At 33.4% G+C, this 19613-nt stretch overlaps 2 protein-coding genes across 2 annotated transcripts; one reads left to right on the top strand and one right to left on the bottom strand.

The window, feature by feature from the left end:
* Positions 1-2216: 2216 nt before the first annotated feature.
* On the top strand, positions 2217-5231 carry LOC129252844 (uncharacterized protein PF3D7_1120000). Its single transcript, XM_054890978.1, has 5 exons — positions 2217-2352; positions 2408-2753; positions 2814-4104; positions 4171-4393; positions 4739-5231. Exons 1-5 carry the CDS (start codon positions 2314-2316, stop codon positions 4886-4888), a joined length of 2049 nt encoding a protein of 682 aa, XP_054746953.1. The 5' UTR covers positions 2217-2313; the 3' UTR covers positions 4889-5231.
* On the bottom strand, positions 5211-9244 carry LOC129252843 (endoplasmin). Its single transcript, XM_054890977.1, has 5 exons — positions 9000-9244; positions 8799-8888; positions 8479-8561; positions 6645-7921; positions 5211-6553 (listed from the first exon to the last, which is right to left on the bottom strand). The coding sequence occupies exons 1-5, from the start codon at positions 9037-9039 to the stop codon at positions 5650-5652; spliced, it is 2394 nt and encodes a 797-aa protein (XP_054746952.1). The 5' UTR covers positions 9040-9244; the 3' UTR covers positions 5211-5649.
* Positions 9245-19613: the final 10369 nt, after the last annotated feature.

Genomic DNA, 19613 nt, shown 5'->3' with positions numbered 1-19613 from the left:
GGGGCGCTTTTTTGATTTCGTGTATACACACATATTACAAAAAAAATATTTTTACAAATACCAAAAATTTGGAATAAAAATCACGCGATTTTTAGTCCAAATTTTCGCCTGGGCCGCTTTTTTTGATTTCAAATATACATACATATTACAAAAAAAAATATTTTTACAAATACTGAAAATTTGGAATAAAAATCGCGCGATTTTTTGTTTTCAAATAAACATGTTACAAAAAAAATCTATATATATAAATGTGAAAATCTGTCCCTATATTCGCTTAAAACTCGCGAACGGGCTCACCTATCCAAACCAAATTTTTAGGCTTTGTTTGGACTATTCAGTAGATGGTTTGTGTTTTAAAATTTTAAGAATCGGATACCAGGGTCTCGAGAAATAGGCCAAAACGTGAACCCGGGTAACCCTAGGATGTGTTTGTACAATATGGGTAGCAAATGGAAGCTGCTGATGATTCTATAGTATAGAGTATTTTTCATACCGTTCCGTGACTAGGGTCTCGAGATATAATCCAAAACGTGGACCCGGGTAACCCTAGGATGTGTTTGAACCGGTACCTTACCTGTTGTAGGTGACCACCACAATCAAATTTTAAAAAAGTACAGAAAAGGCTATTATGACATCTTTAGAAAGTATGTTGAATGAAAAAAATCAACTAATTCAACTGTTTAAACATTTTACGAGTTCTATAAAGAAAACTTAATATGAAAAATTTCTTGCGATATAAAACAAACATTTTATGTATGGTGGTGCGAAGCCCACTGGGTGATGCTAGTTGTATATAAATAGCCAGCGGTACTTATAAATTTTACCATAAAACAACATTTTCATACGTGCTATGAATTATAAAACCTAAGTTAAATGCTTGCTAGGTACACGATTGCTGTATACTTTCTCTTCAACTGTATTTTAGTACAAACTGCAAATGAGGTCGTAAACAACCTAATTTTTAAACTTTTCTTGGGGGTTCTATAGCGACCCAGGAGTTTGGGACTTTCAGAGTTATAATGGTGTAACCTTGCTCTTTCCAATCGGCGTGGTGGGTGGTGCCACGCCCCCTCCACCTCCGTCACCCATTCAAATATATCGTGGTAGTAATGGAAAGTTTAACCCCAAAAAATAAAAGAGGTTCGTAAAAATTGTAAGCCCTTTTATTTTAATATCTAGAAAATTTTCGGTAAACAGTTTTATAGCCTATCAATTTTTGTATATGTAGGAAAGTGTTCAGCACCGTCTGCGAAAAAAAAAAACAAAAAAAAATCAACGTTCGTTCGATGATGATTCACTGCACAGCACTAATGAAAATGGCATTGCAAAAATCATATGCTCGATAGAAACTCTACTTATTATCGATAACTGCCTATATATGGTGGATGAAATATTGAATAAAATTCGGAACAAAAGCAGGAGACTTGGAAAACAATGTATTGTATTTTTAGGTTTTGCTGTTTTAAAAAATTACGCCGGACATATATCCATTAAGAAATCGAGATAGGTATATTCATATATATGCCAACATGCTCAGAAAATGAGAAGAGTCTGTTTGGCCTTGCCCATTAATAATTTATACGCTCACATGGGTGTGATTATAAATCGATCTCGACTAGCCTACCTTGAACAAAGATTAATATCTATACCAAGTTTCATTGAAATATATTAATTTTTGCTCTAGTTACCGTTAGCATGAATAAACCTACGTGGCTATATCGACTCTTCTCCTCATTCTGAGTATTTAGTTACATATATATTTCTCTATATAAGTTACGACTCAATTTCTGTCCGTCCGTTACTGATCCTACCGTCTGATCTTACAAATATGAATTTGATTGATTCCAAAAAACAAATATCCGGGGCAAATTAAATTTTACTTAAATGTTGGCTTGTATGTAAAGTTCAGTAAGGACAGAAACTAGCCTTTCCTTCTTTTAGAATAGGCATTTATGTCTCTATAAGTATATATTTTTATTTTTATGACCCAAATATCGTACTACTACATATTGGATAATAAGCCGAAAAGTGAGAGCTCAATCCTCAGCATATTGAAAAAGAAAATCATGGCGCGTTATCGAAATATTATTGCATAATAAATAAAAACATAAAAGTTATTTGAAATTTTCCCGATACTTTCCCTTTTTATTTCGAGTAACTATTTTTTATTTATCGGCGTAAATAACAAGTATATATCGGCGCAAGTCACATCTGAATCAACACTGGTGTTGTTTTGAATTTTGCGCTACTTTTATTAAAAAGCTATTAATCATTACTAAAGTGGCAATAAAAGTATTGTGTTTGTAATAAATAATGCGCGTTGTAAATTCATGCATTTTGGAATTGCGTGAGGTGAGCCAAACGTTGTTTTCTATACTTTTAACTAAACCTCAAATCCATTCCTTAGTATAAAGACAGAAGAATTGTGTGTCAACTTAAGGCAGACGATTCAGCGAATGATGACATAAACATCAAAAAACCACAAGGTTTTCATTGGCTGAAGGAACCACATTGGCGAAATTTCAATGCACAATTGGAACAGCTACTTGATAATCTAGCGGATAAGACACGGAGTCGCAATAAAATTGTGCAGGAAAGCTTTCAACTAAATGATGAAGTCGACGTGGAAGTTAGTACTTCTTCAACACCTTTAAAAACACTTTTAGATTGTTTAGGTCATGTAATGCCTGGAAGAAAAGAAAACACATTAGCGTTGGACTTTTTAGTTCGACGTCGGATGAAAAACCGAGATGGTAAACCAACCTGATTGATTATATTAATAAATTTGTTAATTATAATCTAAATTTTTTTAGGTTGTCACACTGGTACTGTCGATGATTTGGAATATAATCCGCAATCGATATCGAGCACACCCAATATTACTAATTCGCCTTACGTGCCATCAAAGATTGGGAGTAAAAACTCGGATCTTGCCAATGTTGATCACGATATTTCCGATGTTGACGACGAGGATCGATATTCACCGAAATTGTCAAGTGAATACACCTTGCCAGTTTACACACCTAAACCCATAAACAAAGAAGATGACATATTTGCAGTCTCGAGTGAAGATGATAACAACATTAGTGCTAACATGGTTGAGAAGTCAGATATATCAAACGCTACAGAAACTAATGGTTGTTCAACGGAAGATACGAAAATTCGTCGACCTCAGCAGTCAAGGGAGCAAGATAGCAGCCCAGATGTAATTTTACCACAAATTCCTCTAGAAAAAGACAATTTGAATAAAAGTGAAAAGAATGCGAGATCGCGTCGTCGTGTTCACTACCATGATACCCAAACTAAATATGAACTTGTACAAAGAGGGGAGGAAAAAACTGAGAATCTTTCATTAGATATAGAACAGAACGACATGCAAGAGAAATGTTTGAATGTAAATATTGTTGATGAAATAAAAGAGTCTCAAGATGATATTAATTTGGAAAAATACGTGAAAAGGAAGAAAGAAAAGAGCGTGAAATTTGGTGGCGAAGTAGAAAAGCAGAAATCGGATGACACGTCGCCAAATTGTAAAAATGAATGCAAAATTGATAACCAAATCAGTAAATTGCGTCGTTCTAATCGTTCGCCAGCGGCGGTACCTTTGCGTTACAAAGACAAGGAATCGGCGCCTACATACAAAAAGAAGTCAAAGGCAGTTAGTAAAACCATGCTGCAATGTTTTGGATCTGATGGCGAGAGCGACGATTTCATTGAAAAAACGCCCACTAAGGCTGCTCCTAAAACTCAAATTGGATCAGCACAAATGACATTGTCAGTGAAAAAACGCAAGCGAGAAGAGAAAAATGAACGTGGAACATTGCAACAGGAACAGCGATCCATGAATAAATGGTTGACAAAAAAGAAACCTGAAGAATTGATCACTCCTCAGAAGAAAGAACCAAAACCGACGAAGTCGTCGCGAGTGAAAGAAACTAAAACGAGTGAGACAAATTGTTCCAGTGGCATAAGGCGCATTGTGTATCCAACACCCGAGGAGATAGCTAATAATGAGCGTAGAGAAAATGAGCAGATGAAAGTGAACAGAAAAATGAAAGTGTTATTGGAAGGCCTTTTGCAAGCACCCAAAAAAGTAAAAATATTGTAAGTGCATGATTACATCATATATATCTAATCATTTAAATGTAAATCTACGTGTTTTTATAACAGATCACTCAATCATATGACTGCAGATGACATTTTGAGCACTTTTCCTAAATATAAAGATCACCTTGACGATATTTTCTATAAGCTGCGATCGAAGCCGAAAGTGACTGGCTACAATGGCATTAACCACTATTCGGTTATTGAACTGATCGACAATGAAAAACAGTTAAAAATCATGAATAAACTCGGCGAAGTCTACGAAAATGAGGCTGAAGGAACGTCTATGGTAAATAAAAAATTTGTTCGTAAACGCAGTGTTATAGTTGCGTTGCACGTTTCAAATTAGCAAAAAAGTCCTGTGCAAGTGCATATTTGAATCAAAGTATTGTACTTTAATACAAGCGTTGGCAGTACTACAGCAGCCAGCACTGTAAATACGTTATTGACGCTAGAAATCGAAACTGAAAATGTAAAAATCAAGCCTTGCAGCGTAAGTACAATACTGCATTTATGAACAGACACAAATCTATAATAATTGAAGTGAGTTATGAGCCGTAGATTTACTGATTTTTCCTTGTACTGCATTATTTATGTATTCTTTGAATATTTCTAATATATTTTTGCATTCTAGTATTCTGCACTTTTCGCCAACGCCTTGATGCCAGTATGGCTCGTTAACATTTTCAAGGATGAGCACAACTTTTCCCATAACGATGCACTGTTGCGATTAAACGATCAACAAAAGTACATGCAGTATATGGATGTAGAGGATAATCACTGAGAAGTACCCTGGCATATACACATATTTGTTACTCCATTATTTTTAAGCATACGGTAAATTAGCTTAGGATGAAAGAGAAGTCTAAATTTAAGTTTTCTGGTCCGATCGGGATTTACTCCAATAGTTGACGCTATAATTCGCAAAAATAAGACTGGAAAACTCGTTAAACCACAGCCTTTTACTAAATTGTTAATGTTATATTACGCGTTCATTCCGCAATTCTCTTAAGCTGCCTTACCACTATTTGTAAAGCATTACTTTCATCCTTGTATGTAAGAAATTGCAGTATTTTTCGTAATCCAACAAAGAAAATTACTAAATATAACAGTTTTTATATCTGAAATATTTTATTGTAGATTAAATTTTGAATTTTTGTTAATTGAATACAAATAGAAAATATTTCTATTATTTTACGAAACTTATTTAAATCTATAATTCCGCCCACGTGATAGGTGTGTCTTTGTAAATGCATGCATTCAATATACGCCCTCTAAATGGAAACAAAGTTTTTGAGACGGCAGAGGTAGTACATGATCTACGTATGTGTGTGGCCGTTTTTAGCGTGAACACATTTTTCCCCATCACATTAATAAATAATACCATTTACAATTTTATAGTATAAAGGAAATTATGTGGATCTATCGGCCTTTACATTCTTTTACAATGCCAACAAAATGAAATGAGCGGTCAAACTAAAAAGAAATCAGTCTGCCATTCTTAGTAAATAGGTATGCTTTATCTAAAAACTAAATTTCCCTAACTTAGAGCTCGTCGTGCACCTCATCATCCTCCGCCGTGTTACTGGTATTTTCACTTGAGTCATCGTTATCCTCCTCATTGGCAGTAGAATCTTCATCATCATCATCATCCAATTCTACTTCTTCTTCCAACGGCACTCCCAATGATTGGCGCATCATTTTTTCAATTGTGTCTGCAAAATCAGCAGTTTCTTGCAGCATGTAACCCGAGCGCAAGGTTGCTGTGCGGAACATCATCACAGCCATATCCTTAGCAGTGTCATCGGCTTCGTCAGCTTCAACACGGCGCAAAAGTTCACGAATTAGAGGATGGCGTGGATTGATTTCCAAAGTTTTCTTTTGATTCAAGTAGTAGCTACGTTGTGGATCATCTGACTTTTGATGAGCATTAGATAAAGCCAAACGCTCCATATTTCCGGTCCAGCCGAACATACCAGCAACCAGTGCACAAGGGGAGTTGCTTAAACGCTCAGAGACTTGTGCCTTTTGGATTTTATCCTTCAGCGCTACGTCATTCAACCATTTTACGAGCGGTTCAAATGCTGATTTCAAACCTTCGAACTTGGATTTGCTCTTTTCCGATTCGTTCAGTTTGAAGCCTTCCTTGGCAACATTTTGGAATTTCTTGCCATCGAATTCCGGCAGCGCAGAAATACAGTACTCATCAACAGCTTCGACAAGATAGAGAACTTCATAGCCTTTGCTTAGCAAGCGTTCAACGAAAGGTGATTTTTCCACTTCGGCGCGATTGGCACCAGCAATAAAATAGATGTGCTCCTGTTTTGGTTTCATGCGTTCAACGTACTCAGCCAACGAAGTGACGCCTTTGCCATTGGACGATTGGAACCTCAATAGCTTGGCGAGACGGGAACGGTTGCTAGGATCTTCCATGATTCCAAGTTTGATGCTAGAATTTAAAAATAATAAAAAATTTATTATTCAGAATGAAAATTGAAAATTCTTAGGAAGATGTAAGTTAGATAGATTTAACCACTTACTTTGTTGAGTATTCCTTCCAGAATTTAGTGTAGTTATCTTTGTCGATTTTCTTAATCAAATCAAGCACTTTGCGGACCAACTTTTTCTTGATGACCTTGATGAGTTTATGCTGCTGCAGTGTTTCACGTGAAACATTCAATGGCAGATCATCGGAATCAACAACGCCGCGAATGAAGCTCAAATAATTGGGCATCATGTCGTTGAATTCATCAGTGATGAAGACACGACGTACGTACAATTTGATATTATCGGCGTTAGTTCCATAACGGTTGAATGATTCGGAAGGCTGCACTTTAGGAATGAACAATAAGCTCTTGAATGTTACCTCGCCTTCAGCAACAAAATGTGTATGCGTTAATGGTTCTGTGCTATCCTTGGTAAGTGTTTTGTAGAACTCAGTGTATTCTTCCTCAGTGACTTCGGCGGGCTTGCGGGTCCAAATTGGTTTGCTGTCATTTATCAATTGCCAGTCCCAGATAGTCTTGGATACTTTCTTTGTCTTTGGCTTGTCAGAGTCTTCAGCTTCTTCCTCAACTTTAGCATCTTCTTCGCCATCTTCTACGTCATCCTCTGCCTTTTCTGGTTTCTCAGTTGTGGCATCTTCTTCAATGGGGACCTCTTCCTCAACAGTCTTGCTCGACCACATTAAAATTGGGAAATTAATAAATTGCGAGTACTTGCGGATCAATTCGCGCATAGTGTCTTCTTCAAGGAAATCTTGTGCCTCATCCTTTAAATGCAAAGAAATGATGGAGCCACGTTTGAGTGTATCGCCACGTGGATCTTCAACAATGCTGAAGCTGTTAGCATCTGATTCCCAAATGTACTGTTTGTCAGCATTATGTTTGGTAGTAACAACTACACGATCAGCAACCAAGAAAGCTGAGTAGAAGCCAACGCCGAATTGACCGATCATATCGTTAAGATCTTGACCAGAATCCGCCTTGGAGGCATCTTGCATTTTAGCTAAGAAATCGGCAGTACCCGATTTTGCGATTGTACCCAAATTGTTTATAAGATCCTGATGTGTCATACCAATACCCGTATCCATTATATGCAGCACCTTATTCTGCTTATCTGCCTTAATGCGTATATTCAATTCGGGATTACTATCCAATTCGGACTTATTCGTAAGTGCCAACAAGCGAATTTTATCGATGGCATCGGAGGCATTGGATATTAATTCACGCAAGAAGATTTCCTTATTGCGATATAATGAATTGATGATGAGCTTCATCATGCGATTCACCTCTGTTTGGAATGTGAATTTCTCGGCCTATTAATAAAAGAAAACTTATTAATTTAATTAAAACTTCGAGAACTTGTATGTTTTTAGTTAGAGAGATAGATTTTATTCTAGGTTTGTGCTCTCTGCTCATCGCAGTACCTCATCCAGACCCAGTTCTCTTGTTAAACTCAGGATAGAACTGGATTGGATTGGGCGCATGTGCCTTTCTTCAGGCTGCAGTTTGCCGAGATGTTTTTAGTTAAAAATGGTTATAATTTGATTGGCGAAAAACTGGCAAACTTCAAAAAAAAAAAAAATTCCTCAAACCAAACTGAAGACTTAATTAATCTTTGAATTTCTTATCTACAACAAATGGCTTGTTCCAAGATGTACTCATCACACTGACCATTATTAAAGTAAATATGGAAGTTACATTATAAAGCCAAATGCATCGCCGCCCAAGAACAATTCAACTTATGTACATACATATAATAAATTTTATAGAGATCATTTTAATTTTTTTCGTGTGGCCAACTTAAATCTCGAAAGGGGCGGAAACCGTCAAAGGCACGTCATTATATAGATACATATATACGTTAACTTACCTTCTCGCGCACTTCTTTCATTTGTGCAACACTTAGGCCATCCAATTGTATTGCCTCTTCTTCCCGCTTGAGTGCTTCGGCATCTGTAGAAAAGTGAAAGTTGCTAAATTAAAAGAGGGAATGTTTTAAAAAACTAAGATGTAATTGTATGTATTGAGTATTGTAATCGCCACTACCGGTCAAATGGCAAATTGCTTATGTGACGTGTACAAAACGCTACGAACTGCTTTTAGCTAGCATGCAGATTAGCTGATAGCAGTTGGGTGGGGGGAAATACTGAAAGCGTACACATACATGTACATAACTGTATTCTGCCTTACCTGTTCTCGAACCTTCCTTGAAAGAGCCCAAATCAAGATCGATGGTCTCAACATCTTCTGCAGCTTCCTCCGCGAAAATTTCACTTACACCTTGAAACAAAGAACGACCACAACAAAATTATTACAAAATTTAACAAAATAAGCAAATTAGACACGTCTATGACTTGCCGGTATATGCAAAGATGAGAGCTGAAAACTAACCTGCTAAAAGCAGCAAACCCAAGAGCAAAAAATACTTCATTTTACTTGTAACACAATCCTCCAGGAGGTGATATTAATAAAATAAAAATGCACTTAAAGCCAATGACTTTGGAATTTCTTCGCAGAAATACTTTCCGCAAGTAACTTTTATTTTTAATTGGATATTTCAACCGAACTGTTCACTTTCCAACTGCAAAATAAATCGAAATCAGCAGAGCTTAAAATGCGTCCATTGGCTCTCGTTGGTAAATTTTGCAGTTTAGTTGGATGAGTTGTTCGCAGTGTTGCTTTGGCAAATTTAAGAAAAATTAGATTGATGCGTTGGTAATTTGATTTAAGGCCCTTTCCTTGATTTATATACAAACACTGACTTTAATTCAATTGAATTGACTTCACCCAAAGAGCAGATGAGTTCAATTTGTTTTTGACAAATAAATGGAATCGTTATATAGCTATTTTAGTTGGTAGGGCTTGCAAAACAAACTTGTGCAAGTTTAATATTTTTGACTTAACTTACACTGAATCAGTTACACAGCAACCCTGTTACGTGGAAAGAGAGCCGCTACAAATGTCGTTTTCTGATTGGGCCAAATCATGTAAATATTTAGCACGGTTCACCACCAATTGCTCATATCGATAATTGATTGAACTGATATGAATTTAGTTATAAATAATGCAAATTAATTATCAATATAATTATGGAACATTTTAACCCATTTTGTTGACAACATCCAAAAATATACACAAATCATATTTTTATATGTACTTACCACACTTTTCACATGTAAAGGCGCAAAAGCAGCAAAACACACAATATCTTTTAAATGTTTTTTTTTTTTTATCGATTTTATTCGTTTCTCATACTTTAATTAGATCTTTGACTCAATTTATTGGTTCCCTTCTAACTGTTCGTGTTAATTTCAGTATTTTCATGTACATTCTTATTACATTTTATTTTGTTCTCATGTTTACCGCTTAATTTTACGATTACATTCTGTCATTTGTTGTTCTCTTTTTCTGTTAGTTAAAAGTGTTGAAGTAAACTTTTGTTTGTCATAATCGCATTTTGATTTAAGGATATTGCCTGATTATTTCTTATCATAAACGCAATATTTCAAATAATGTATCACCATGTTTTTGTAATTTTTAATCTTAACCCTTTTTTTCTTTTGTCTGTTCTAAGTTTAAATTTCTAATGTTTAGGTCATCCTGCTAAAGTCATCCTGCTATGAAAAGAACCTGCACGGTTCGCCGCACTTTAAGTAGAACTGAACTTTTTTTGTTGGCTTATTAATTTTACAATTGCTTGAACAATTAATTTTTTTAATAAGTTGGAATTTGTATGCATATTAATATATACATACGCACACATACATATATTATATTTATATTTTAAAGTAGTTTTTTGATATTAATTTCAATCATATCTTATACAATATGTAGTATTAAACTTATACCCTTTTCATATTAACTGTTTAAATTTAAATTTCTTTTTTATCGATATTAAGCATTTACATTCTTAGTAGCTATTATAGTTCATATGCATTATACAGCTTTTGCAATAGTTCTAAATTACAGTAAATGTCAGAAATATGTATATTAGTTATATTATACATTTAATTATTTATTTTCCGGTTACACTCCTACGCTTCTTAATCCTGTTCGCTTCTGGTTACTGCTATATTTTATTATTTATATCACTGTGGTGGTTTTTGTTGTTGCAATTTGTATTTTGGTTTTCTAATGCATTATAAATATTTGTTGTTGGCTCGCACACTTTTTACGCTAGAATGTATTAAAACTAATGCAAGCAATCATATTTATTGTAATTATATAAAAATTATTTAATAAAGATTATTATGATATAATACATCTAACTTCACATATTGGACATTTAATATTGTAGAAATTCAAACTTAATTTTTAATTGTTTTTTATATTCAAAACTGGTACTACTTACACATGTATATGCACATATACCTAGATATATGTATTTTTATAATCACTTATCTAACTTATAAACTTATTATAAATTCGCTTTATAAGTACATACATGGCCGAGCTAAATTCAACGACAGTCGATCTATCTAATGCTGATGTACAAAATAAAATTTCTGGCTAAAAAAATCCCAAACATTTCTTAACTGCTCTCGGCCCTTGTTGCAAGTGTATTATACTATGATATATATGCATAGTGTCCCATATAAACCATCGGTCATAAAAGTGCTGGGCTCTTCCTTCATTTGTCCGAGATCATCAATTCGCGCTAGAAAGAAACTCGGGCTAAACATTTGTTTTCGATAAGCCACTGCTTTTCGACTTTTGAATCGAGAGATAAAATGAAATAAGGGCATTTGAAACTTTAATACAATTAGAGTTGTTGAGACACTTTCTTTCTGAACTGGAATTCCAAACTTAGTTAAATTTTATTGCACGATTGATTTATTTGAATGTGTATGTCAAAACGAATTTCTTTATCGTGTGCGTGCAGAAAGTGTGATTATTTTAAAAAGACCACTTATTTTGCTTGCAAAACGAATACATATTATTATATATATTTTCATGATTATTTTCAAATCATAAATAAAGATTAAAAATGGAAATACACAGATATATGCATACATATAAATACTTACTCTTATCCCTGCGGGAAATTCCGTAGTAGGCTACTAAAATAGCTAACTTTAGCTCACTTGTTACGATTAACTCTGAATGGGTTTCAGAATTGTTCCAAATACATGTAGGATCCCTACAATAAGTCTATTTTTCCAGAAAAATTGTATACAAGTAATGTTACTTATGTAACTAATTACTAATGTTATTGAAAACACAAACAAATTTATGTTTTTGAAAAAAATATGTCAGAATTACATGTTAATGTTCTTCCACTTTACGTGACGTTGTTATTTGTTGTATGTTGAACTGACACTTTAAAGAACTGGGAATACTACTAATACTCTATTAATAAACCCAATTTGGGCAAACCTAAACAATTTTTTGGCGCAATCGCCATGCAAAAGTAATATTTAAAAGCAAGTAAAGTAGTCAAAGTATCAATGACAAGTATTTAGTTGAAAAATAGTGTATTTAAAGAGAACTTCAAGTGAGCTGAATTTCCTGCAGGGAAGCTTCACAATTCCGTAGCTGTTATGAACAATTGATTTTAATCGATAATCATTTGTTAGCTCAAATAATAATTATTTTATTCTATATATAATAGTATAAATATAAAAATTGGATTTGTTCTATATTGAAAGCGGTGGCATCTGCATTCGATGAATTTTAAAGTAAATAAAAGAAAGTGCTTGAAGATAAGTATTGAAGTACAAATACATACATACATATATATTGTGAAGAGCAACTATTTACATTTATAGGGCATACAAACGCAATCCTTGTTCTCGAAAACTAAAACAAAAAATTGGTAGAAAACTGCAGGTATATTAATTTGTAAGACAACACCCAAACCATAAATTGGAGAAGCTCCGTCAAACACCCAGGAAATGTATTCGCTAACCTATTATTTTTGTAAAATATTATTTTTTATTATTTATTAAACAAACGCCAATCGGCAATATACATACAAATAAAAAAGAGAGTACAGAATCAGAATTTATAGAGGGCTGCTAAGAAATACAATGATAAAGATTATGGGACAGAAGGTTCTTGAGAAAAATCGGGGTATTACTATAGGATATTAGCAATAGTAATAACGCTTTCTCACCATTTTGTTATTAGGGTAACTAAAATCCTACTTTAACTGGTTTTGTAAATTCTGAATGACTTATTCCCTAAAGATCATTACTTTTTTAGAAACTGTCAAACAGAATTCTTAGCTTTAGGTAAGTAAATAAATTATTCATGAATATTCTTCAATCCAAAAAACAAGAACTAAAAAACGATCCTTTTCAGTGAAACCAAAACTTGTTTGTTTAGACAAAAATTACTTTTTTGCAATACATCTTAGCACAATGTAAAATTCTAAAGGAGCAGAGAAATGTTTTATGCCGAAACTACTTTCCAAAAACTACATGCAACATCCAGAGTCTCAACGTTAGAGAAAAAAATGAACGCTTGTTTCAAAATGGGTTAAGCGAATGAGGTTAGGATGAGTTAAAAAAAAAAAGCTCAACTTATAAGTAGTAGCCTAGTACCGTTTTTTAAAACAAGGCTATAAATCTAAAAATTCGCATGTTAAACAATTTCGTAAAATTAAATAATATATTGATTACTCATACTTTCATTTAATAACATTTTACACATCTGCAGTGTCGGATGAAACCAAAGCGTGAATCATTTAAAATGAGCCACCCAAATGTTTCACACACTCATACATAATTATTTATTTCACTCAATTATGCAAGCCTTTAAAAATCAATTATTTATCTTGTATGATTTTTTTTAGAAGAAAAGCAAAACCTGTGCAGATAGAACTGGCTGCAAAATATGCGCACACATTACACTAACACTCCATTTATAGCTGTAACACGTCTGCTGAACGAAGCGCTGCAAGCCATACCGCCTGCTATGCTTGGTATGTAGTTCTAGCTTAAGTAAAGTACATCGTCGTAGTTGTTACTCGATGAGATAGTACTATTTAAGTCCCGTAAGAATAAATAACCGTTATCCTAATTTTGTTGTTAGAATTTTAAGAATAAAATCTACCGTAAGGGTAGTGGGAAATTTCGAAACCTTACAGTAAGTTTATTGAAAGTTTTGGTTATTCGGACACCTCGTAAACTATACTAAAAAGAATACTAAAAAAACTATGACTAACCCGCTATTTATGTTACACTAAATACCCCATAATATTATCAAGATTCCTTCAAAGTAAATTCCATAAATAAATATTGCACATTGATTTAGCTAACGCTTTGGAAGGATTTCTTAAATACAAAAGCATAATTTTAATTTCTTATTAATAAATACAATACTTGTAGTTTTATTCACCATCAGACCAATGCGCTGTTTGAAGCAGAATTCCCGAAAGACTTTAAGGTTCTGATGGTTGGAGTTAAAGGCTGCCTTATTTAGTAAAAGTAATGTCTGATAATAGTCTAAAAAGCCAACCAGCTGACAAAAAAAAAATCTTACTTGAAAGTGACTTTTCAAATACTCATCTCAACCCTAATACTCGTAGTAGATGTGCTTCCAGATTCTAATTCCGGTATTCAGACAGCAACTATTATTAGACACTAATGCAATTAGTATCTGCTGTACGAAGCTCTGTGTACATTTATTTTATCATAAATAATTGTAATAAGGATTACTAAATGTCTTTAAGTTCAAAAACTAAATCTATTTTATAGTTACATGAAGAGTATAAAGGGTTTTCCAATAAGAGATGTTATTTTGATATTCAAAGAAAAATGATATTTTTTAATATAAATGATTGGATGTTTATTTCATTATAAAGAGGAAGGTGGAAAATAACATCAGGCAAATGACCATCACGACCACGCTTACAGGACAATATCCTTTTCATGAAATTTTCCATAACCGGATTGCAAAGTGGGTGCCCTATGTCCTTGATAGCCTCACGTCTTGAAACTACCTTATGGTGTTGGCGTATACATTCTCTTTCACGTGGCCCCAAAGAAAAAAGTCATAAGGTGTTAAATCAAAAGCTCTCGGTGGCCAATTGTGATCACCTCTTCGAGAGATAACACGGTCCGGAAACGTTTCCTTTTCCTTTAAAAGATCAATGGTTTCGTTGCTTGTGTGGCCAGTAGCGTCGTCTTGTTGAAAATAAACGTTTTCCAGATCAATACCATCCAATTCCGGTTATAAAAAATCGTTAATCATCTCAGGTAACACCTGTTATTGGAAAACCCTTTACTATCGAACAAGAAAAAATGCGATGGAAAATGCATAACTAAAACTGGATATAGATAAAATAAATAATTTTAGGCAGTGCAAACCCTACAGATGGGCGTCAGTATGGGAAAGTTAGATATACGTGGATATATTTACACAACATTATTATAGGCAGGAAGCGATTACTTAAAAAAATCAAAAACCAACAGAAACATTACTCTAACACAAAAAAAAACGTGCGTGTAGCGAAGTACACATAACAGAAGTGAAACTTTCAAGGCAGACAAAGAAAGATGGAGACCCGAGAGAGAACGAGAGAGAGAGAGAGAGAGAACAAGAGAGAGAGAGAGAGAGAAAGAATATATATCAAAATAAATTCACATTTGCAGAGAATAAGAGTAGACAAAATTTACAAAAAACGGAGAAGGGTCGATCGGTGTAGGTAAACGTCGAACACAAACCGTGGCAACAACGCGCACTCTCCGAGCGTTTATCACCCGCACAAACGCAGCGACTACAGGACCGCAGCAACGGCACAAAGTACCGCAAGGCAATTTCAATAAACCCTCCGGCTTGGGATTAGATATAGATATGATTAGATAGCACTTTATAGATTGGGTTGGATAGCACTTTATAGTACGTACAAGCACTCGCCAGGAAACGGAAATAAGCGCCAAAAAGTAGGCACAAAAAAAAGGTAAAAAATTGGGACCAAAAAACACCCCAAACAGTAGGCACCAAGGAAATATAACGTCAAAAAGTAGGCACCAAAATTATATTTCCTACAAGTTTGCACCAACAAACAAGCGCCAAAAAGTAGGCAGTGTTATTTCTCACTAGAAATTAGCAACCACAAGGAAAAACTCAGGAAAAATAGCCTAAAGCAAATCTAAGATATATATAAGGTATAGCTCTCTCTCTCCTTTTCCTCTACGTTATATCTTTTTTCTCACTCGCGGAACGAAAATGCCCAAAACGTTGCATGGCCTTGAAATTTTACTCTCAATTCTCGCTCATCCATCTACGCATAAGAAGAAGTTTCACTTAAAAAAACAAATTTAGTAAAGATAAAAAATCCAAGACCAAAAAAACAGAAGACAAATAATAGACCAAAACGAAAAAAAAACAAACACAAAAGAAAAAAAGACTTAAAAAAAGACGACAAATAATAGTCAAAAAAGACAAAAAAAAAACAAACAAAAACCATAACTGTAACTGAGTCAGCGTAACTTAGTTTCCTCGGAAATTGCATCCATTCTCTGTCTATTCTTCTACCAAAATTATAAGTAATAAAATATGTACATATACTATATGATGGTGAAAATAATTCCGAGTGTGAATGTTGTTGTTGTAAAAGCATAAACATCCCCATGTACACTGGGTCGTTCCGGTAATGTAGAACCAACTAAAGTGGGAATGTGGAAGTGAAAATATTTTGGGCTTGAAGGATACGAATACATTTTTTCCCGTTTCCTTACATTTTTAAGGTTCCTTTGTTTGGCAATTTTGTTATTTGACACTTCTACTGGTTTAAGTTCGAGCGTATGGCAATATACAACATATTTCATGTTTTAGTATTCTCGCACATATGTTTTATTCATGACGGGCATGCGCAAATTAGTATTAAAAGAAGTCTTAGTTAATTTTTGTTTTTAAACATACTATTCATAGTAAAATTATTAGAAAATGCCAGATGTCGTTTAGCATGTTTTTGAAGAAGTCTATTGCACTAAATTCATATAAGGCGAATTGTGTGCAAAATTATAGCAAAGTTCGGCACTGCGAGTATATAGAAATTTTGTTCAAAGTACGAACATGCATGCAATCAGAATTAGAGAAAGACAAATATTGTTACAATTCTTTTTTATCCATATCATTATGTTTTATTTCCATATATCGTACTTATACGCATTGAATTGAATTAAATTAAAAATGTATCAGTTACTAAGAGCTAATTAGGGACGCAATCTACGTGTCCTTTGTCGTTTGTTTGTTGCATTAATTATTAAAGTTACACTTAAAGGTTTTTGTTTCTAACTTGCTTTTGTTTATTCTTTTGTAGTTTTTATACGCTTTGTATTTTCAAGTGATCGCATTTTTCTTCAATTTGTTTTATGTTGCTTACTAAATTTATGTATCTAGTTATATTACATGTCTAGCGCATTCTTAATAAAGTTATTTTAATTATTAAATATTTTACATACAGCTACTTATGGTTTAGTTTAGTTTAAATTAAAAATAATAAATGTTTCGGTAAGCTTTTTCCTAAATTTGTATATAGTTATGTACATACATACATTTATGAGTATGTATATAATTTTATATGTATTTTACTTCGGTTAATAAACTATTTTATTGCAGTACATATTTTGTTTTTGTTTTTTGTTTTTGTTTAATTCGTTTCTTTTATTAGAGAAACGTTTTGAATTTACGCATCAAAAATCATACGAATTCCAAAATGTAATGCAAAATGCAAGAAATGGTAGAAACTATACGCCACTCAAGCGCTGCGCGTACACATGCATACAAAACACACGAAATTTTATGGTGCTCTTTACAAGTAAACATAGTTTTTATTTTAAAGCTTTTAATTGATTTTATATTTATTATTATTCTTTGTGTGTTTGATTTTATTGGATTGCACGTACGCAATGATGTCGCGTCAGGTGAGGATTTCACACATCTAAATGGCGTCCCAACGTGCTTCTGGTGACTGACGTATACCCTTTTTTAATTTTTTAAGCTAAATATAAGTTTATTTTTCTTGCTGCTTTGTGTTTAGCATTTTTTTTTATTCCTATGAGTTAACAAAACATTTACATTTCTTCAGTAATTTTTACCCCCAAGCTAGATATTTGCACGCACGGTATATTCATGTGGAAGTATGAGAGCTCTTAAAATGTATCTATGAAAAATGCTTTAAAGTAAGTTACCACTATCTCATGCTTTTAGAACGAAATTGTAGTTTTAAGTCCAGCAAATGAAAGAGTTACATACTTATATGCACATGTGTATTAATTATAATACATATATACCTATGATTTCAAGTACTCAAGTACTGTGAAAAGAGCATTTGAAAGCGGTAAAGAAATCACAAATAAAATTTATGTATGAAATAATTTTCCATAGTACAATTCTAGTATCACTGAAAAAAATCCACAACTATTTCCCTGTTAATGTTGGCGAAAACCAGAAAAGTTATGAAATATTAAATATATAAATTCTTGAAATATGGTACAAAGTGGCGCAGATGTGCATACTTTTACAACCCAATTTTGAGCCCTTGATCAATTAACCCTCTTGCTTATTTATCAATATTAACTGTTTATCAAATGTTTGGTGTTCTGTGACAAAGATAAAAAAGCACTTTCCTCGATAAATTGTGAAGATGCCAAATTCCTGTGACAAATAAAACCATTTTTGAACAATTCAAATTTAACAGCCTTGAAGCTCCAAACATTTCAAAATTGTGTAGGCTAATTTGTAAAATGAAAAAAAAAAATTGTAATATTCCACGTTTCTATAAATGAACTATAAACAAGAAAAGAATTCCCATAACTCGTGAATTTAAAAATTTAGCAATAGCCATTATAAACAATTTATCAAATTTAAAAAGAACAACTTGAAATGAGAACATTCATAAACTTTTAAAGAAAAACAACTTCATCTGAAACTGTCTCATCGATTTTTTCCAAACTTTGGAATAAAACGTACATAGGAGACAAAACGCTGTAACTGTTCATGCATAGCACGACCGTGCACATAAATAAATAGCTTAAATTATATAGAAGTAATGGAAAACAGAATTTTTACGTTTTTGCTGACTCCCTTCAATAGTTTCTTGCGGTAAACAGCTGCCTTCTGTTTACATTCCATTGCTCACCATAGAGTGGTGAAAAGCACAGTATATAAAAACATTTCAGTTTTATCAAGTTATGCACAGAATGCCAAAAACCTTTCAACTCGATCAAAATTTTGAGTATTTCTAACTTTTCTGTTAATTTTTCAAGTGTACAGAATTGCGTTGTTGTATAGACTTTGAAATCCAACCCTATTATAATTATTGCTAATTACAAAACTGCCCTTTTTCACATTAGATCGCCTTGCACGGCAGCTCGTACTTGCCCTAACCACAATGATTTGATTCGTACCCCTACGATTTCTTCTCATATATCGCACCCTAAATACAAAAGGGTCACAACTCAAAATTTTCCACACTCGAGCTTGACTTGTTTACAGTAGCACAGAAAACAAACTATGTCACATATAACGCTGAAATTTGCCATGTAAGCTTATAACAGTCCTACCAAAAAACAAAAAATTTATTTTTGCCATATGTCATCCGCGGACCGTTTTATTGATAACGTCTCATTCATATTTGAGCAGAAGTACATTTTGAGTTGTGACCCTTTTGTATTTAGGGTGCGATATGTACAATCCGTCCCAAGATTATAAACACACCTCTGATTTTTTTATTAAAAAAATAATTCATACTACAACAAAAACCATATAACAGAAAGTTTCAAACTTTGTACAAAATTTTTAACAAGTGCAAGTTTCAAGTGAATAGAGAATACCATAGATTTTTGGATATTATTTTTTGCTGGTAGTGTTATGTAGTGTAGTGTAGCATGCACTTTCTATGGAAAAAATCATTAGAATTCTACAAACTCTGGTTAAGAAGTAGTAAGTTTTGATGAAAATTTTCAAAATTATGTACAAAGTTTAAAACTTTGCGTTGTCACATGTTTTCTTTTAGTAGTCTTTATAAAAACAAAATAGTTGCGCGTTTATAAT

This window comes from Anastrepha obliqua, chromosome 1 (genome assembly GCF_027943255.1).
Source record: "Anastrepha obliqua isolate idAnaObli1 chromosome 1, idAnaObli1_1.0, whole genome shotgun sequence".
In the NCBI taxonomy this organism is placed as follows: domain Eukaryota; kingdom Metazoa; phylum Arthropoda; class Insecta; order Diptera; family Tephritidae; genus Anastrepha; species Anastrepha obliqua.
The sequence above is the reverse complement of the archived record's forward strand: the minus strand, read 5'-3'. Positions and strand labels throughout refer to the sequence as shown.

What these genes read in the sequence shown, in the direction of transcription:
- LOC129252844 (XM_054890978.1), top strand. Translation starts at nt 2,314, where the DNA reads ATGCGCGTTGTAAATTCATGCATTTTGGAATTGCGTGAG. An exon ending in TCGGATGAAAAACCGAGATG is followed by an intron (nt 2,754 to 2,813) that starts GTAAACCAACCT and finishes AAATTTTTTTAG; the next exon opens with GTTGTCACACTGGTACTGTC. An exon ending in AGGCTGAAGGAACGTCTATG is followed by an intron (nt 4,394 to 4,738) that starts GTAAATAAAAAA and finishes TTTGCATTCTAG; the next exon opens with TATTCTGCACTTTTCGCCAA.
- LOC129252843 (XM_054890977.1), bottom strand. Translation starts at nt 9,039, where the DNA reads ATGAAGTATTTTTTGCTCTTGGGTTTGCTGCTTTTAGCAG. An exon ending in CAAGGAAGGTTCGAGAACAG is followed by an intron (nt 8,562 to 8,798) that starts GTAAGGCAGAAT and finishes ACTTTTCTACAG; the next exon opens with ATGCCGAAGCACTCAAGCGG. An exon ending in TGGAAGGAATACTCAACAAA is followed by an intron (nt 6,554 to 6,644) that starts GTAAGTGGTTAA and finishes TTTAAATTCTAG; the next exon opens with CATCAAACTTGGAATCATGG.